Source organism: Nymphaea colorata, chromosome 6 (assembly GCF_008831285.2).
Source record: "Nymphaea colorata isolate Beijing-Zhang1983 chromosome 6, ASM883128v2, whole genome shotgun sequence".
Taxonomy (NCBI): Eukaryota; Viridiplantae; Streptophyta; class Magnoliopsida; order Nymphaeales; family Nymphaeaceae; genus Nymphaea; species Nymphaea colorata.
In genome coordinates, this window is record NC_045143.1 from 20463287 (window position 1) to 20484022 (window position 20736).

Consider the following 20736-nt stretch of genomic DNA (forward strand, 5'->3'; position numbering starts at 1 on the left):
TTTCCAAGTCAAATATGTTTCTCTCTTTCATTGCCACAGTAATGATTGGCTTTTGAATTTTGCTAGAATCTGATGGTGCTCATGCTATTAGCGATGCATAAATAGAATGATTGAATGTAAATTCGATTAATGTTTTATCTTTACATCTTTCAACACCTCCAATATGTCTTTCCTATCCCAAAGTCTGTTGTACGTTCGAGGCATGCTTTCCTTCTTCTTGAACTATCCATCTTCCCATATCTCGAATTTGGTCATGCATTATGAACTCATCTTGGTTGCCAATGCTAATAAGTGATCTTTCCTGGAGAACTCTCTAGAATGTAGCCACAATCCTCCCACACATAAGTTGCATATATGGACTATCAATGCCAGCGAAAAAGCATGCTATGTCCAGAAATACACACCTTTGCGCAAAATCTACTCCATCATAGCTTAGTTTCAGTCTCTCATGAATATCATTGTGTTGATCCCTTCTCAGTTTTCTTATCTCAACTTCCCATTCTCTTTTGCCTCTTAAAGCAGCAAAGTGCGACCCAAATACTACCAGAACTAATGGTAGGCCTCCTGCAACTTTTAGAACTTCCTTTGCCAGCTCGAGAAGCTCCAAACTTGGCAGTTCATGTTTAAATGCATGGAGGCGAAATAATTTCAGCGACCATGGTTGTTTTAGTTCTTGAGGGAATCAAATTTCGTGTTCTCTCAGCCCATGCCTATCGGGTATCGGCTTATCTCTTGTACTTACAATGATCATGCTTCCTGCCCCAAATAAATCTTCTGGCTTTTGATGTATGTGATTGCCTATCAGTGCATCCAATTGATTGTGGTGGTCAATGTCATCCAATACGATAAGGACTCTCTTATGCCCAAGCCTTTGCTTCATCAAATTCCTTCCTTCCTCAACTGTGTCGATGGATAAGCTTTGCTTTTTTAAAACATCACAAATGAGCTTGGCTTGTAGTGAGGGCAGCCCCTTCTTCTTCGTTGTTTCCTTGACATCTGATATGAAACTGCCACCTTCAAATTTAGTGGATATCTTGTCATAAACAGCTTTAGCAGTTATTGGTTTGCCTATTCCACCCAATCCGCAGATTCCCATCACGCAGACACCATTCTTTTCTCTGTCCAACATCCCAAAAGATCGATGCCAATAGGCTGTACACCAAAAGGAACCCTGCCAAGTAACTCTTCAACCCGTTTGCATATGAGGGTAATTCGTTCTGCCTCATTCCTGCAGTGTCAAGTAACGAGGAGCATGACATCGCAACAAAGACAGCACCACTAGTTTAAAATAAACTTGCATTTGTTATCTATATAACAGGGCAACTCAAGTTTTAAGGCCACAAAGTATTGGTCGGGGAATTGTTATGTGTGAACTTAGGGGAAATGTGGAGGACTTTGCTACTTACCCATTTGTATCAGCGACGAGAGAGTACCCAAAAATTCCCGCTATTGATCTCAAGGCGCCTCTACATTCCTCCACCTTCTTCTTCCCTAATTTCCAATCATTTTGGTTCGCCGTAATCGAAGCTTGGAATATCCCATCATCGTCTTTGACGCCAGAAGGGTAGACATCATAGAACACAGGAATAATCCTCCTATTTTCCACATTAGACTCACGAATCTGGACCATCCTGGCTGCTTCCAAGAGGCACCATTTCGACTCTGCGTAATTCTTCGATAGGATGGGCACAAAAATCTGGCATGCTTCCATGTATGTAAAGAGTTGCTTGATACTTTCACCTTTCCTTAAATTTTCATTGTCGATGAAGGTAGATACGCCGAGCCGGTTCAGCTCCTTATAGAGATGGCTTATGAAGCCTCCGCGGGTGTCTATTCCCCTTAAGGGTGAACAATTTGCCTACGCCGATGTAGGAATCTAAAAAATAACAACCATAAAACAAACATATAAGTAGCAATTTCAATAGCATCTTTTCAATTGCATAGAAATTAGAACGAACACAACAATGAATTATAAAGATGTAGGAGAACACGTACTACTTACTATTGATGATTGAGATTAAGCAGCAACCAAGGCACACGTTTGGTCGACCGAAGTTTGAGGAAGATGACTGGCTTATTTCCCTGCTCCATTAGCATCAAGGCTCTTAAGTGCATGTCATTATCAATCTCTCCCGAGTCGAGCATTTCATGCAATATATCCAAACATTTGTCCAATGTTTGTGTTGTAGATGTGTTTATGATTGTTCGAAAACTATCAGCTATGTCATGTAATATCGTTTGATAGTCCTCGTTATTCGTACTTAATCTTGCTCTTTTGTTTGATGAGTTCGTGGTCCTACTTTCAGATGCAGCAGGTTGTGAATCTTGTTGAACATGTGTCGGTGATGGTATAAGAGAATCACTGTTCAACATTTGTGTGAAAGATACATTTTCATCAATATTTATCCCGAAATCAGGCGTATGGGTTATAGAGGTCTCTGGTGCATGATTAGACTCACAATCTTCAGTCACCATGTACGAAGTATAATTATTACCATCACGACCCGTGGCAGTTGACTGACCCGTACACTTCATGTAACTCTTCATAGTGTTTCCATTTTTGCCCTCCTTTGAATTTCCGCCTCTCAGGGAATTTCTGCAGTTTGAATTTTAGTCACATATGTTGTATATAGTAATTGACATGATGATTAATTTCATACACAATGTTCACGGCTTACCTGAATGTAGACGGCCCAAACTTCATTGTCAACATCTACGCACTTGTTTGTTGGGTCCCAACCAAACCCACTTGTTGCCAAAATTTGCTTGCATATAATATAATCTGCTTTTGTAATCTTCAACTTGTTTTTTATTTTTTCTATTGTGAAACCTGGCCCAAACTTTTCTATCATCTTCTGTTCAATTGCTTTATAAGCTTTTGGCTTTAGATTGCCGCCTGACTTCATGCCAGGTAGTCGTGATTGCTGAACTAGAAGATTTATGAGATATTCTAGTTGAGTATCAGTCCATATGAGACTATCATTTCTTGAGTTGCTTGTTCCTTCCATAGCTACTACAATACAAAAGAAAGCATAACAAGTAATTGCAAACCCCAAAATAGAACAAAAAAAGAGCATAATATGACAAAATCATTACCCCATTGCCGCATCAACGTTTGGCAAAATTTTCAAGTTTCTAACTACCAATCAAGTGACAACCATGGTAGGTCAGATTCACGAGCGGGGGTTTTGAATTAGTTGGTAAACAGAAGATAGTCCAAAAGTAAATGGTGAAAACATGCTCTGGCACTTACCCCAGGGGAAAAAAACATGCTTAATGCAGATGTTGGGACTTTCAAGAAGAAGAGAATTTTGACGGCCATTTTGGGCTTCAACTCAGTGCAAGTGGTACTGAGTTTTATCAGTGGTACTGAATTTTGACGGCCATTTTTCATGGATCTGCACATCATTTAATGTGGATCACATCTCAAACTATGTTTTACCTTCATGGGTAGCACAAGGTTTAGCTATATTATTTTCTCTTTTAATTTCTTTGTATGACATCTTGATACAGCTAAAGTAAAATTAAATGTTTCTAAAGATCATTTTCACTTTATTATTTCTTTCCACTGTGCCTACAAATTCTAATACTTCAATATGCTATATACTTTTGCATCTAGGAAACAAACTACGCCATATACAAAAAACATTGAAATCAGATGGACATCGACAAGCTGGAAGCAGAAGCTCATGCAAAGAGGAGGAAAAAAAATAAGGAAAAGAAAGAAAATAAACATCAGATGAAGCACTACATCAGCAGCTAGTTTACCAAAAAAAAACCGTTCAGGATGAGAAACTTAATTGTAAACCTAATTCCGACAATTATCTTAACGCATGTAATTTAACAAGAGAAGCCTTCAATAAATTGGGCTATGATAAATCAAAAATATGCTTCACACCTACAAGAAACAGAAAGAAACAAGAAGGCAGACGATTAAATCAATAGAAAAGAAATAGAATCCAACAATATAATGGTTACAAGCAAGAAAACGCGGCCTACTTTATCATCCATCACAAACAAAACACAAGTCAGTTTCCATAAAAAGTCTCCCAGAGGTCTCAGACATCAGATTCAAAGAAACGAGAGATGCTCTGTTAAGCTAAACTTAAAAAAAAAAAGGGGGGGGGGCGGGGGAAAGAACGTTCGGTTGAGGATCTGAAAAGTCCGATGGGAGACAGCAAAACTTGATGGTTCAGTTTTAGTTGTCTTTGCCACTTGGGGTTATTGAAACAGCCAAGAAAAAAAAGTTTAAATTCGTTCCTTATACATGATTTTGTTGTTTTACCCACAAATAACGAAAGCATCCTTTTCTTCCATGTAAAAAAGAGAATACCATAATATCAGCAGAACGTTCTGAAAGGGCTCTGGATAAAAAGGAGCATTACGAGGGAATGTGAAAAGAACAAAAGGAATTTATCGAGGACGCCATTACAAGCACCAAAAGATGAAGCAAACATAGAGAATCAATCATTCGTGCTTCGAAAATGAAAACGGCGGATTAGAAAGAAGAATTTCCGTCCCAGCAAAGACAAGCATGGAGATAGATGGTAATGCAGAATAACGACCGAGGGAGAGTCCAGTAAGAATGTCGAAACCCTCACCTTATTAAGAAGCTTCACGAGGGAATCCTTCGAGTGGGGAAGGTTCGCGGCAGCAGGAAGAAGGCTGCGTGCTGAGAGAGGCGAGTGGCGTGAGGACGAAAAGGGCTGTCAAACGGTCAAAAAAAAAAAAAAAAAAAAAAAACTCCAGAAATATATTTGCACCCGAGTGGAAATATGTTTTCGAAAGAAAATATTTTCGCGTTTGTTACGCTGCTGAAATTTTTTTTAAAATTTGAGAAATATTTTCGTTGAATTTTTTTTTTTAAATTTAAAAAATATTTCCGCAGGTACATGGATTTCCTGACCGTCAATAAAAATAAAACTTTATCTCAATACATCAAACTGAAAGCCACCACCACTGGAACTCCCCTCAGTATCCTTTCTTTTCGAATTATCGAGTTGAGTTGAAATGACCGGCTAGGCCAGGCCCCAGTCAGGCTTAAATAAAAGGTTTCATTGATAAGCTTAAGGGCCGCTTGAATGACAATCATTTTTTAGTGTTTGGGTACACATTATTCTTGACCGCCTGAGACTTTTCAACTTGTCAAAACTAGGTTTTCCTCAAACTCAGATTAATGACTCTCAAAACCGACTTCTGTTGCCTTCAATTTTAGAGTGTCGTATAAACGCCTCTAAAAACTTTTTTTTCATTTTTCAAAAATAGATTAAACGTTTGGAATAACCACTCTGGATTAGCTAGCAAAAATGTGAACTGTAAGAAACTTTTTTTGTTTAAGTACTTTTATTAAGGATAAATGATATTCGTTAATATTTTATTATTAACACAACATGCGTTTGTCAATTATTTATGAAATTAGACAATTATTTATAATTTCTCAGTTGATCGATATTTTATAGAGCCGACACACGTTTTTATTTTTTATTTTTTCCTTTTCCAGATATAGTTTAAGATATATGATTAAAATTTTGAAAAAAAAATAAAATAATGGATGTACGAGACACTTGCCGATCGTGGACTGGTGATTTTTTTAGGTCTTAATTTCATCCTTTTTTTAATCTCAGATTTGAGATTGGCTTTGAGATCGAAGAGAGAACGGTTTTAAATCTATAATTCTATAAAAAAAATAACCACGAATTTGATGGACTCATACCATGTATGTGTAAGGGAGGCTGATTCCATGCAAATTTAACATTACATTCATGTGTTTTCAAAACATACATGATATGCAATGTTGGACCTGAAATCCTAAAAATATCACGAAGCCAGTCCCCCTTCCCGAAATTAAATCGAAAACACTCAGCTATGCAGCCTATGCTCATTCCCGTCAAGAAAATCTCATATCACCGTCATAACTTGAGACAATCAAACCCACTCCAGAGTGTTGGCCTATTGCCTCTTCTATTCATGGAACTACGTCATATCAACTATTAATCACTGTGGCTACATAAGGTTCCACCCTAGCCGAAGTTTGTCCCAACTCGTTTTCTGTTCGCTTTTATCTATAATTTTTTGTCAACTTACATAACACTTCAGCCAAACTGGTACTATAATTTGAATGGCCACAGTGTTTCCCCACTTGCTTGTTTTGTGCTCCCTTTCCTTCGGAGCCCCAGAACTCAGAAGTAAGCACAAGAAAAAAAAAAAATTAATAAATACTGTTCTTCAAGTGCTTAATGTGTTTCTTATCGTTGTGTTTGGCACAGGAAAATACATTTTAATTGAGGTACGAAAGGAATTGGTAGAATTGAAATGGTTAATTTGCAGGTGCCCACACAAAACTCTCCCTTTTGTTAAAGATGAAAAAGCGAAGGATCATCAAACATAAGAGGGATTTATGTGGTTCCATCATCATCATGGTGCTGGATGAACCTCCTGTCTGTTTCGGCGATGAATTTTATTATGTAACATAGGAGGACACTACATTTGGGAGGTTGAACCTTCTTGATAGTTTTTGTTACAATTTGATTTTGATTTACAGGCATTCCTGTCAACAGTTTCCAAAATCTTTTGGTTGATCTCCTGCCATCTTCATCACGCAACTCATTCTTGTTTCTATCTTTACCAGATTGGATCTCCAAAAGCCTGCATATCACTCACATTAAGGACAGATCAAACCAAGTAAGATTTTAATCCTCGTTTGCCTGTGTCAGATTGAGTCAGTAAATAAAAGTACGCCAATTTTAAGATGGGACAACTTCGTTATAGGTTTGAACTTTCGGAGGCATTTGATCACGCCATATCTTAGATCTGAATATCTGCTCTTACATGAGAGGATTTGGCTCCGCGATAGGTCAACGCAATGCATATCCATCGACATGAAACACAATAGTGACACAACTGGATGAAAGAACCAGAAGCTCAGAAAAATCTAAGTTGAGATTATCTAGTTAGGACTTGTTAACTGGTAGACCATTGAAGAGTCCCTCAGATTTAGCACGAGATAACTTTAAGGTCGACGCTCCTAGGGGAAAAAAAAAAAGATCCACGGACCTTTTACCTTGGAAAAACTTCTTGGAACAGGGTGGAAGAGAATTTTCTGCCACCCTCTTCAACTTTAAGTTGTGTTTGATGGACGCATCAACTCCCTCGCAAAGAACTCCATAGATCCATTTTGGCATCTGATCATGTGGGAAAACCTACAAGATGACAAGAAGTGATTCTCCTAATTCCTTCCAACGGATTGTTGCATTCAGCTTGCACTTCGGCCCCATAGCAGGAATACACAGACCAAAACCACCAAAGCTCTAAAAGGTGGACAACCAAAGAAAAATCTCAAAGCGAAAACATCCGACAACAGAAGACGATTCTTCGGACTCCAATGATCATGAAAAGATCAAGGACAGCAACGGAGGCATAAGGAAAAAGCCATCAAAAAGTGAGAAGAAGCCACCCATCCGGTAAGGGGAACGACAACCAAAAGCATCTGAATTGTGTATATACATGACTGACAGGGATACGTATACAACAAGGTTAATGCAGAAAACACATATAAAAGTAATTGCTTTCATAATGCACATAGAGGAGCCGTACAACAGGCGAAGAGCAAAATGACAACTATTAACCAGCGTTTATCACAACCAGGAAACAGTAGTGACTCACACAAATGAGCACCATCTATCCCTTAATCAGTAATCGATCTCTTCTATGTGCAGCAACACTTCTAAGTATCATACCGGTTGACAATTGAGCTAATCTAAAAAGACGTGCCAAATCTGGTTCAGTTGGTTGACACTCTTTCAACGACATAAAACTGACTGACTACAGAATAAGAAATCTATTCTGTTTACCAAGACCTGCAAGCCGAGGTGTACCGTTTACCTGCAAATTCAAGTTAAGAAACAAAGCTCTGCCAAGATGTGATGGGTGGAAAAATGGAACAATTTTCTCCTAGCAAGAATCTTTTGATAAGAGCCGTCATCTCTGCAATTCAAGGAAGCAAACAATACACATGTAGCTTAGTAGACCAACTTAAAGAAAAACGAACTTGAAGACCAGCAATTCCTTAGCAACTCAGCATATATATGAAAAGAACTCTCCAGGTACATGATTGAATAAGATCAAATGATAGGTAGAAAATGAGGTTCACATACTTCGCAAAATGGCAGCTGCTGCAGTGAGCTGATCTAGAAAAAGTGGATCAGCTTTCCCTGAGAAAGGGGACTGCTTGTAGACAACAGCCAAAACCAATTTACAACTGGAGACAAACACCCTAATAGCAGGCCATTTGGTGTTTACAAAGACCATAACAGACTTGCTCCATCAAGTCAGTGCGTTTGACAGCTGGGATATTGGCAACACTTTGGATGCGCGTTTCTTTTGTGACCATGTAGGTCCATAAATTGCCAAATGTGTCCGACCAAATCTTCTGTCAGCAACCTAAAAATTAAGGCAAGACAATACTTCAGTTGGAAAGAGAATAAAATTACATATCCACTGATTAAATATTCCCAAATTTAATTACATTTCATTTTTAAATTCACATACAAACGTAAAGTCACTTTGGTTCCAGTTCATCTACACTAACTACTAGACTTGAGACTAACAGATTCGTGCATGTTATGAAATCAATCTCTACGGAATTAATATTTGTTTAACTGTTAGAATTGATCCAACAACTAGAAGGGAACCATACACTTTGGTGTCCTTTCGACTTTTAACTGTTCAAAATTTCCATATTAATTTGATTTTCTCCAAACCTCAGCAGAAAGAGATACGCTTTTAATTGTTTGCTACTCCAAGTGAAGGCTAGCGCCAACTAGTGCATATCTTCTCCACAAGGATTTTCAAGTAAAACACTAAATTACCATGACCCTACAGGCCTACAGTATGACAGAGAATGTTCCAAATTTTTTATCATCTAAACAATAACATGGACAATAATAAGCAAGAAACTAGACCTCCCAACCTCCATAAATTAGTGTCTCCAGAAGAAGGAAACAACTCTTTCAGTTTTTCAAGAGATCGGTTAAAGCATGCTTCTCTAAAGGCTAAAGCAAGTCTATTTACATAATAAAGTGACATTACTTTCCATTGTTTTTACAAGCTAATACCTTAATCCACTGGCACTCTCCCCCAACAACAATAAGGCCAAGTTGATTTCCCAGTGCATAACAAAGTTACAAACCAACCACTGACTAATTTGCCATCTTGAGAACACAAAAGCTGAACATAGAATTCTAGACAAACAAGTTACAGAGACGTGATATTACCTTTACAAGAGGACCACAAGAATCCTGCATTTCTGTCCTTAATGGATACTCCACAAGCTTTATGCCAAGGACATAATAAATGAACTAGTGAGTTCATTTGCAGATAGCCTATTCACATATGAATTTCTGAAGGAAAGAATACAGGACTTACAACAAATGTGTCTTTCCCAACTAAGGGTGAAACAGACAGCTGACTCATCAATATGTCGTATGACACAGCCGTATAAGGTGGCGTGACACTAATGTAATCAAAGCATCCATCTTTCTCTGGGCATAAGAAATCCATGATAATGCTGAATTCAAATGCACCTCCATATGATAGAAGGCAACAACATATTTATGTAACTCAGAAGTGGAACAACATAAATACATAATATACTACATCGAAACGCTAACAGCTTCATGAGTTTCACCAATTTAGTACAAGGAAGACTCCTCCTAAGTACATACAATAATTTTTTCTACATGTCTGTATGCCAGTCAAGACAGGTCCTTGTGAACCCTCTTAACTTATTTCAGAATTTCACACTTGTAATGATTATATTGATTGTCGATGCAGATACAGTTGCTTGTTTATCATTTCTGACTCCAAGAGCTTGAGTCAGTTAGTCAATCAGCATTTTTAGTCAGCTAGAGATAGTAAAATCACAAAGCATAAAGGGTCAAATACTTTACCTTGTCACTCAAAACTACTGAAGGATCAATACCTTGCCAAATTCATTTTCTATGATTCACTTGGCACATACTTTAGAGTTTAGACCAATGGCTTTCAGTATCTCTTCCAAAGACATTCACAGATCTCACCGCGAGTACGAGGAGAGTATTTTTGTACATGTTTTCTGTTCCTTGGACTTGCCATGATTCTCTTCTATGTCATAAATGCATATGCTGTATGTTAGCCGTTTCTTAAGGCATCTGGTTACCTTCACTTCTGGAACAAGCATAAACATGTTTTGCATCTTAAATTCCGGTACTGTCTTTTACTTCAAACTAGTAATAACGTTTGTATGGACAGGAAAGGGCAACACGCTTGTTAATGAGGTCAAACCAAGGGGGCTAGATAAATGAAGATTGTCACAAACTCAATGAGTGCAGTCTTTTATGCAAACTCAGAATCATATAAAGTACTGACAAGCACTTATGGCATTTAAAATAGAACCAAACTAAACTTTTCCGTTTTGACAAATAGGATGTTAAAAGTTTAGGACATGATTACATCTCTGGACGTATCAACATTCAACTTGGACATGGTAATTATGTCTGCTTTGCACCAGGACAAGATGTAAAACTTGCTTTGGTTTTTTCCTCAAGTAACCGTGATATTTTAAGACATAAGAAACTAGTTTAGGCATGATCTCCAGATCAGTTGAGTCGTTACACCTATAACAGCATTGGATTTTGTTTAGCACTAGCTCATACAAGTCCAAAAAAAGAAAAAAAAAAGGATAAGCCATTAAAATCCAAGAATTAGCCACATTCCCCACCAAACCGACTAAAATTAGTCTGTAAGATACCAGACCACCAAAATGGCATGGGAGAGGGAACTGAACTAAATTCATCAGAAGACTAATAACCAAATACGACCAGACATTTGCAGTATTTTTCTGTGAAAGTGCATACCTGGAAATTTTGCTGCCTGCTCTAGGAATTTCTCAACCTGGACTGTGTGGATCACAGACATGTCTAAAAAACCAGTACATTCTAAATTTGGCCTCAGCACTTCAGATACAACCCAGGGATCCATTTCAATGAAGTGCGCCTGATAACAAGTAACACATAGTTAACTTCAGATGCTAAAAAGACCAAACTGCAATGTGCATGCCATTCAAGAAAATCTTATGTTAGGAGAAAATTAAGATAACAAGGAGGCAACAGAATAAACAGGCAAGGAGGAAAAGGTGCAATTTTCTGCTATACAAAATTACAAATCACTATGTGAACATTGAGATGCAACAGTAAATAGCCTGGATTAGGGTGGTAGTCACTATGCAAAACTTGGGCAGTTATTCTGAAATTAGTTTTTAAACTTAGCAAAATTCATCTGTATGATCTTCATAGTTCGAAACCTATGATAATTGGTGTACACAAGCTGATAGGTAGGTATTGGATGACTAACATCAGACTCATTTAGTTGGATTTCTCAAGAACAACCTTAAAATCTAATCAAAGGAGTGAACCGTACAACATAATCTGCCATTTCACATAAAACTGCAGGGAAATTCTAGAATAGATATGCATTTCACCATGCTGCTTTTTTTTGTCAAACCAGTCGCATTGCTTGTTGATGCATATGAACATTCATCATCACTTTAGGGTCCGATATTTTCATGTCAACATCTTAAATACCTTTTAAAATATGTTTATTTGCTACCTTGTAGAATATAGGATATGTTCAGGACTGCTTAAGCAATGACACTGACTAGTGTCACACATCAAGCAGCTGGAAGGGAACATGCAGCTGACCAAATTCACAAGCTAGGTCAAGTGCACTTAACTGGACGTATTCACATAAACTCAATTTTTTACTCAAGTTGGCATTATGAAATGAGTTATAAACTAGCAGACTCATTCACATTCACACGTTTTGGTAATATTTTTAAATTTCAAGATATCTGCAAAAATAACAGGCCAAAAAAAGGGGATTTATTACAGTGTTCTGAAAATACCTCTAACTTCAATTTCATTTGAGAATATAAGGATATTTTCAAGGGGTATATTTTAAACCTTTTTTTTTTCTTTTGTTGTTTTCACGTTTACTCTGAAATTTGATTAATATATTTGTAAGAAATTTCAAAGAAAGCACATAGTATCATCATTTTATAACTTTCATATTGTTTAACTTTCTGAATCCCGAATTTTCTGCATTCCCATTAATAACCAAGAAAACCCTCACTGATGAAAACCCAATAACTACTTTGTTCATTAGTTTATTCTCATAAATAACTTATATTTTATTTTTTTACTGTGTATAGTGCCCATTTTCTTTATATTAAAAATTTCCCATCTGCATACATATATATACATAGAGAAATGCACCACACCCACAAATAAGTGATACAGCAGGATGACCACCGCAATGATATGACAATAAGAAATTGTATATTCAACTTTGGAGTAGAGAAAGCGCTTGAACTGAAAATGTGGAGTTCTTTATTATGTAATATGTTTCATATTTCTATCTCGAAGATTTTCAATCCATTTGCATGTAAAGCACATCCTTTTCAAAAGTACTTGTATTCATCAAGCAATTTTTAAATTAAGCCCTTAACTGAGTTTGTGTGACGGGAAACTATTCTCCACAGCTTTTTTCAGCCTCGCAACTTCCATCTATTGCATCCAAGGAAACTGAAGCTAATGTACGCATGTTCATCAGATACCTCAGAACATCCACGGCTGATGGCTTCAATTCCAACGGAGCCAGTGCCACTATAAAGATCAAGCCAGCGCCCAGGTCGTAAAGCAGCAGGACAACCGCCAGCTACCTACACAAAATTAAAGCCAAAGGACACAAACGACATGCATATGCTTGATCATCAAGGTTCCCAACTTCGATACAAATATGTCAGCCGATGATACCAACATGCAAATTCTATGAACAAAACATGGTGATAGCATAGAGAGTATACCTGCAACATGTCGAAAGCTGCACCTCGCACAACTTCCATCATTGGACGTACATCCATGCCTTTTGGTGAGAGCAGCTTTCTTCTACGAGCCTTTCCACCAAGAACCTGGAACAAGAAAATTAGGTACACGAAGTGAGACGCTCTCAATACAAATATCACAGAAGCCCCAATATCCATTATAACAGTAGAAGTTCCAAAAGAGTGACCTAAATATTTCATTCCCATTTTTTATATACCATTCAAGAATAGCAAACATGTTGCGACATTAAAGTAAGAACCAACAGCAGCCATTAAGACAATTCTATCCAATGGATACTCAAAACCACTGAAATTAACGGCAAATTGGTCATGGTTATCAGTATTAATAACGCGTCAGTTCAGCCAGCAGAAAGAGAGAAAGAAAGAAAAAAAATACTTGAAGCAGTTTATGGGTCGTCCTGGGAGGTTTAGGCTCCTCCAACGCTTGTGCCAATCTTCTCCCTTTCCCATCCTCCTTGTCCTCTTCACTTCTCCTTCCTTTCCTCCTTCCCTTAGACTTCTGCCAAGACCAAGCAACCACATATGCCCTTTGAATTTGCTTTCAGCCATTTTTCAGAGGATCCGAGTCGAAACCACTCGGTCTAAAAAAAAAAGGTAAGAGGAAAATGGATGTTGGGAAACATACCTTTTGGGTCCCCTCTGAGTAGGACTCATCGACGAAGTCAGAAGGGTCGAGCCCGTACTTTTCCAATATCCAATGCTTCTGCTCGTCCATATCATTCCCGCGTCCTACCAACATTATGAAACCAAACACCATCAGAGACAGAGACAGAGACAGAGAGAGAGAGAGAAACAGAGAGAGAGATAGAGAGAGAGAGAGAGAGAGAGAGAGAGAGAGAGAGAGAGAGAGAGAGATGTACTAGAGAAAGCTGGTGAGAGGGTGGAGGGGGAGAACTTGGTCCTGAAATTGAGGGAAAAGAGGGGAGGAGCCACAACAGCGGCGTGGTGGTGATGACTGGTGGTGAGGAAAGACGGAGAGAGTGTGAACAGCGATGAAGAAGCCATTCTATCGCTTTGGGCTCACTATCACTCTGCACTCTGATCCTTCTGGTGTGGAAAGCCTCAGCTCCCAGTTCAAAGTCCGATACAAAAAAGTCCGGCCATTAATCATCACACGAAATTGTGTGTGAAACGCCCAGCTGGATCGAGTGTTGAACAATTCTCTCGAAGTTCCCCATTCTTATCGAAAAAATAACGAAATATTAGCAGATAATTGTTTTAAAACATTGTTGGCATTTATATCGTATTTAATCGTTACATACAAGGGCTGACACTCTCGTAAATGAAACCCTTCCTCAATAGCTGACATACTTCTTGTTGCAATTAGGGATGCACAAAGAACGAGCCGAGCTCGGCCAGCTCGAACTCGACTCAAGTTACACAAAGAATGTGAGGCAGCATTGCTAATTTAGTGGGTTTGAGTGTGCATTTGTATAAATTACATAGGTTGTCTCATATTTTGTTAATTACTCGGTGAGTATGTTGCAAAAGTTTAAGGCCTTTTTTTTGTTGTTGGCAAGATCTAACTAAGACTCACTTGGTTTGCATATGTCAATTGAGGTCGCTGCCTGCTGCCCTTAAGTAGATTTTATAATTATCTTGTTATTGAATAGCTTAGATTTAGTGGGTAATCATGTTTTATGGTCAAGTTTCACATTTGGACTGCATTTTAGTTAGTTACAGGCATAAGTTTAGGTTTTTCTTTGCTTTTACTCAAATTGCATCTTGTTTTTACATGTTTTTTGTAATAGAAATATAGCTTTGGGGTTTATGTCAAGAGTTTTGTTGATTTAAGTTTATGATTGCAACTATTGGTATACTATTAGTAGAGCAGTATAGAGAAACATCCGCTTGACAGTTTTACTAGACTGCCGTAAATTTCAGTAGTTTGTAATATTTTACTACGAATTCTTGCTTTTCTACTTGTAACTAATAGTTACCTTCCATTGTAACTGGTTTTTATATGAATTGTAGTTGCTAGTTGTTAGCTATACTTAATTTAAATCTGTAAGCTGTTCATTGCTGTTTTTCAGGTTTAAGTGTAGTGCATAGGTATTCTATATTGGTTTCTACTGAAATTTTCCTGTAAATGTCTGTTTTAGTTTGGTGAGACGAATAATAATTATTTTTTGTTTGAATCGGTTTTTAGATGAAAACTAGTTGTTAATTGTTATAAATGCTTAGTTCAAGAGTTGCAGACTGATAATGTACTTTTTAATTTTAGCATTGCCGAACCCTAAAGTAACAGTAGGAAACTGTATTTTTAAATAATAATAATAATAATAACAAATCTTATATTCCTGATTAATTTAAGGATATTTTGGATTCTAACAATCAACCATAGTGGGTTGCATTTTTGAGTTGGCAACAAGAGAAAATCAAGTGTAAGAATGCATAATGGTTGGCGGGTCTGAATATGGGTTTTAGATTGTGCATAATGGTTCTGGTAATTAGTGAATTTTGAATATAGAAATTCTGAAATTAAATCTTAGTTTAGGGTAAACTAAAGGTTTGGTTGAGTTATGAGTTTATGGATTATATAATATTTTGGCTTGGATCCGACTGGATTTGGATCAAGCTGTTTCCTAAACTGGACCATGGATTCAGATAGAGACAAGTAGGACCCTGAATCGAGTTTTGGAGACAGCCAAGGATAGAGATTAACACACAATATATACATGGCAGTGTCAGGTTCAGATCTAGACCAAAATCCAGCAAAGGGTATCATTTGGATCTGATTTGAGTCTGGGTAGTTTAAGGATCACAATTTGAACAGAACATTGTATTTGATTTGGGAGCAAATCCAAGTCAGATCCTGGCTACTGTGCCACAAACCAAAAAAACCAATCAGTAAACACTTGGATCCTGATCTGCAAGATATTGGAATGTAAGCGGATCTAATCCGGACCAATCAGTCAACGACATCTTGTTCATTGATTCGATCAAGTGGAACACACGATCTTCAAGTTTCTATTCAGAATTTTTGTTCTTCCCGTGATATCTTTAGCTACAATGAAGACCAAAGAAGGACCCAGACTGTGATGCCAATATCACACAATCCTCTCCCTTGCTCTCATGGAAAGATGAATTGAAAACAAATTAAACAAAAAAAAGGAAAAGGAGTTGAAGTTAGTGCCAAAACTTGATTAAGCACAAAAAGGCTAGGTCTCCTCTATACATTGGATCTTTGGAAGAAAGGGAGGGAGGAGAGAGGAGAGGGAGACAGGAGTTCACATGAAGAGAGGGACGGAGGAGACCTGAAATGTTCCATTTAGAAACAGACTTGATGCCCCCCAGATATAAAAAAGAAAGGCAGTATATATATATATATATATGCACCCTGGATTCAAATTGGATCCAGGTTTTGGATTTTAAAAAATGGACTTGGATATGATATAAACTTTTATTTTTATTTGCATTCCATTCGATACATCGAATACAGTAAAAGGTTCATTTGATTCAAATATGATTCATTGATATCCATACGCATATCCAGTTTTTCTGGTGCATATCCACCAGGTCTCAAACGCACCCTATTATGGTTTCTAAAAAGGGATCACAAATAATCCTTCATTATAGGAAACTTCAACATTTAACTTGTTCTTGTCCAACAAACATAAGAAAAATAAGAAGTTCCAGATATAAGAAAAATGAGAAGTTTCAATTTCTCACTAGAACTTGGATGGCAATTTTCTTTTCTCTTGTTGATATAACAAGCAGCAATTCTTAATATATGAAAGGTAAAGCCTTCTTCTAAATTAATTTATCACACTACGTCTCCCACGGACGCTTGAGAAATGAAAAGGGAGGCAACTGTTCCCGCCGGATACCGGCCACACGAACTCCTTCTGCGTCGCCGGAAAATCTTCGTCGCGGCCACCGGTGCTCGACGGAAGCCCTTTATTACCGCCAGGAGCGGCGGTAGTTCCGCGACGTAACCCGTTACTCCTTTTCGAAGACGCGTTGAGGAACCAGAACCTCGACTTCTCCGGCTCGCGACCACGGGGGAACACGAAGTCGCGGTGGTGAACCGACGGAGGGGGACTCAGCGGCGGAAGCTTGCTGGCTTGCGAGGGGTTCTTGGGCTTGCCCGGCGCGACCTCCCAGTCGAAGGGGACCTTTCCGGCAGCTCTGTAGTAGATGCGGGAGGAGAGGCCCGGCCTGGAAGAAGCGTCCTCTCTTGTTAGCAGCCTTCTGAAGAAGTGCTCCTCGTCCAGAAGGGAAATTTCCGGTGACGAGTCGGCTTGTTCATGGCTGCTACCTGTGGAGGAGAAGGAGGACGAGGAAGAGGAGGAGGAGCCGCCACCGCAATCTCCGAGTTCCAGAGCCAAGGTGCCATGCCCCTTATATGGGTCTCTTGTACTGATATCATCACCTCCTTCCATGTTGCAGATTTGCAGATTCTGCGTACTGCTGGGTCTTGTAGATCGTCTGGAAATTCACACAGAGAGAGAGAGAGAGAGAGAGAGAGAGAGAGATGGGGACTATGGTGGTGGTGGCGTCCATTTATAGCAAATATAATTAATTTATTTGCCTAAAAATTTTGAAAATTTTGGTATTTTTTTAATGAATATAAAAACCTTAGTTGTTCGTATTTGTTATATAATATAAATTTGAATTGTTGGCATTTGGATCTCACGTCTCTCACATATAAAAGTTTTTCAAACCTTATCATTTGTCCGGAAATATAATTTAGAAACATTGCATATATAAGGTTCAAGATTGCGTCAATTATTTAATATCGTTAATTAAACCGAGTCAACTAGCCTAACACTGTTACAATATGCAAGGAATGTGTTGCCGATGTGTCTTCAATTAAAAGAAAAATAATGTACTTTTGTTTTCGTAAGAGTGCCTAACTTCTTGTTGACTTTCATTTGTTATGATCTGCATATCTTTTCATATCTAAAGTTGGGCAACATGCACAAGAGCATGCATCACTTCTCAACAACATATGGATCGTCTTGCTTCAACTAAATTAGATTAAATTGTTTATGATGTATTTACTCGAGATTTATGTTTAGATATCTTGATATAAGAACTTAAATATTTGTAGTTTTACTAAAACAATGATTCATATTTGTTGTTGAAATGTAATCAAACTTTGAATCCTGTCGATGGGTTTGAGAAACTACCATGAAATACAAAGATAAGGATAAGAAGAAGTGGAAATCCCACCGGCGCCGCGGCCGGTGTTCGTCGTCGGTTACTCTTCCACCAATTAAGTGCGGCGGCTGCCTTTGAAGTTGGTTCTTGTTTTTAGTCAAAAAGTGGACCGCCTTGAAAGACTTAGAGCTGAAGTCAGCGGGCTTCATCTTTCGGCCTAAAAATAAAGAGGACGGGACATGAACGTTGGGTGGTATTTGGTGCATGAACGGCACGCCTTCCGATGTTCGATTTGTGTCGTTGTTGCTGGTTTGGAAAGACTCTTTACTTAAATTCAAAGTCAATGAAACTGTTTTGACAATTTTTGTGTTGTTTTTCTTTTTGTTTCATGATCGCCTATTTAAATTGAACACTTCTTATCCGACTTCAAATATAATGTTTTTTTTTTTTTTTTTACATGTAAGATCCAAAATTCATGCCACTAAGATCTTCAATTTATTTAAACGGAAGATCTTACAATATATACTTTTTAAATGCAGTCTCGAATTTGAGGTCTGCTTACATTTAAGGTTGTGTTTGTTCGCCCAAAGTTGCATAGAAAGATGTGTTTGAGAAATTCTCAGTTTATCATGGATTTTAAATTCAAGTTAAGATCACAAATCTGCTGTGAACCAAACGACCTCAATGTTGTGTTGTTTGGGAAGAAGAGTATTCATGTTATTTTAGTCATTTTACATGAAAAGCATTTTTTTTCTCCCATTTTTGCCTTCTTAAGAATCTATTTTCTCAAGGTCAAGGGTATTTCGGTAATTTCACAGCCACACTATGTCAAAGCTAACGTGGATGCGGTCTCTGGCCTATCAAAGGAAAACACCTTATAAAAAAAAATTGAAATTTCAAAATGCCCATTTCTTTTTTTGGAAATGGCTAAAATGCCCTCAAATCCCTTTGCTAATGCATTAGTGTCGCACGCTCCCCGTTCATATCCATGATTCTACCTTCATATGCTAATATTCAACTTTTAAGGTGCGTTTGATTAGACTTGGTCTAAAATCCCGAACATTTTACACTATGGACCGATGATGAGACCTTCCCCTTCCAATCTTAAATCCAACATTTTCTCAATGCTAAAAGGTAAGGACATTATCTTAAACAATTTGAGCTCGAGTTCAGCCTTGGTTAAATGAGTTGAGTTCAAACTCACATCATAAATCTTGAGTCAAACTTGAGCCAAGCTATATGTGGCTTGAGTCGAGTTCAAACTGACCAAGCTCGTTGTACATCCCTAACTGAAATACCTCTTTTTCTTTTTTTTTTTCCAAAAAATGATTAAAATAGCCTTGTGTGAGGGGTTGAGATGTAAGGACTGCTTTGCAAATCGTTAGAAGTTATGAAATATGCTAAGAAATACCCAAGAAAAAAAAGAAGGATGATCATGAGAGAGAGAGAGAGAGAGAGAGAGAGATTGTGGTGACAGTTGACTAGGAAGAGAAGAAATCTAGGGTTGCTGACTTCCAAAGTAGTTCTAAGTATCTAGTGAGATCACATGGGCTGCTTGTCTCATGGCCCCTTAAGATATGAGATATCAACTCATGTGCATAGTACTTGTCTATTGGATGGTTTTCGGAAAACAAATAAAGCGAGAAAAGATACTTCAAGATTACAAGGTACCGATCAACACCCATTTATGTAGGCTTTGCATCATCTGGCCCGCTCGAGTTGGTAGTCCTGTAGGAAGGCAAGTAGATTCAATTTAGAAAATGTGCCATATAAAATCTTCCCCGTATATCTAGTGGTTGATGACATGTCAAACATCAGCTGTCCAAAGGCCTCCTTTTGTAACTTAATGGATATATATATATATATATATATATATATATATATATATATATATATAGAGAGAGAGAGAGAGAGAGAGAGAGAGAGATTGATAAAACCAGAGACTTAGGTGAGAGATAAAATGCAGACCCATTGATTTTTTGTGAAAAAACTATTTTAAATAAAATATGGACATCTTAATACGTTTATAAAGACTATTTGATATAAAGCATGCTTTGATTCAAGTTGTTTTAATGAAAAATGTTGATTTTTTTATTATCATGTCATTGGGGCTGTTCATTTTTTCTTATTATAAAAACACCATTAAAGTCTAACAAATGATCAACTTAGTATATGTTTTGCATCAACCCATTCTTAAGATCATATCAATGAGGTTAGATTGCAAAAAAAAAAAAAAAGCATTTTAAAAATCAAAATTGAAGTGTCGTGTTTCTACCAATCACTCACTCACTCTCTCTCCCTATATATATATATATATATATATATATATATATATAAGAAAACTCTTATATGCCAGACGTAATTGAAATTATATAGACCGTCAATCCTGATTATAAATAGATCAGATACTAGAGATTAAATAAAAAATGTAAAAGCTAAACTATTTTTTCATGAGATTGAAATACCCCTCAAAAGAAGGGAGGAAGACGAGTATTTTGGTCCCTTGAAAACAACAATTTGATTTCTATTTTAAATTTAATATCTACTTTCAGATTTGCTAAGAATCGACGGTTTAGATGATTCTCATTAAACCCAGTTTATCAGGGATTGATAGTTATATGTTTAGAAAAGTGGGTTAAGAAAAAAAAATGGCAAAGAAAGTGATAATAGAGAGACGTTGTCTACATGTCTCT

The 20736-nt window shown here is 37.5% G+C and overlaps 1 protein-coding gene and 1 long non-coding RNA gene across 4 annotated transcripts; both read right to left on the bottom strand.

Moving 5' to 3' along the window:
- LOC116256509 (uncharacterized) lies at positions 1-4590 on the bottom strand. Its single transcript, XR_004173142.2, has 4 exons — positions 2679-4590; positions 2003-2596; positions 1407-1876; positions 1-1228 (listed from the first exon to the last, which is right to left on the bottom strand). It is a non-coding gene; the product is annotated as an uncharacterized LOC116256509 (long non-coding RNA).
- A 2960-nt stretch (positions 4591-7550) lies between these two features.
- Positions 7551-14093, bottom strand: LOC116256528 (uncharacterized). Of its 3 annotated transcripts, none has more exons than XM_031632915.2 (10): positions 13798-14093; positions 13563-13666; positions 13314-13436; positions 12899-13003; positions 12650-12754; positions 10893-11031; positions 9424-9581; positions 9273-9329; positions 8154-8439; positions 7551-7983 (listed from the first exon to the last, which is right to left on the bottom strand). In XM_031632915.2, exons 1-9 carry the CDS (start codon positions 13940-13942, stop codon positions 8323-8325), a joined length of 1053 nt encoding a protein of 350 aa, XP_031488775.1. In that variant the 5' UTR covers positions 13943-14093; the 3' UTR covers positions 7551-7983; positions 8154-8322. The 3 variants fall into 3 exon arrangements, with proteins under 3 accessions (XP_031488775.1, XP_031488778.1, XP_031488776.1); XM_031632918.2 differs by having other exon boundaries at positions 9424-9539; positions 13798-14091; XM_031632916.2 differs by lacking the exon at positions 7551-7983 and having other exon boundaries at positions 8050-8439.
- Between the last annotated feature and the right edge of the window lie 6643 nt (positions 14094-20736).

What these genes read in the sequence shown, in the direction of transcription:
- LOC116256528 (XM_031632915.2), bottom strand. Translation starts at nt 13,942, where the DNA reads ATGGCTTCTTCATCGCTGTTCACACTCTCTCCGTCTTTCCTCACCACC. An exon ending in CAGCTTTCGACATGTTGCAG is followed by an intron (nt 12,755 to 12,898) that starts GTATACTCTCTA and finishes AATTTTGTGTAG; the next exon opens with GTAGCTGGCGGTTGTCCTGC. An exon ending in TTGGGAAAGACACATTTGTT is followed by an intron (nt 9,330 to 9,423) that starts GTAAGTCCTGTA and finishes CTTGGCATAAAG; the next exon opens with CTTGTGGAGTATCCATTAAG.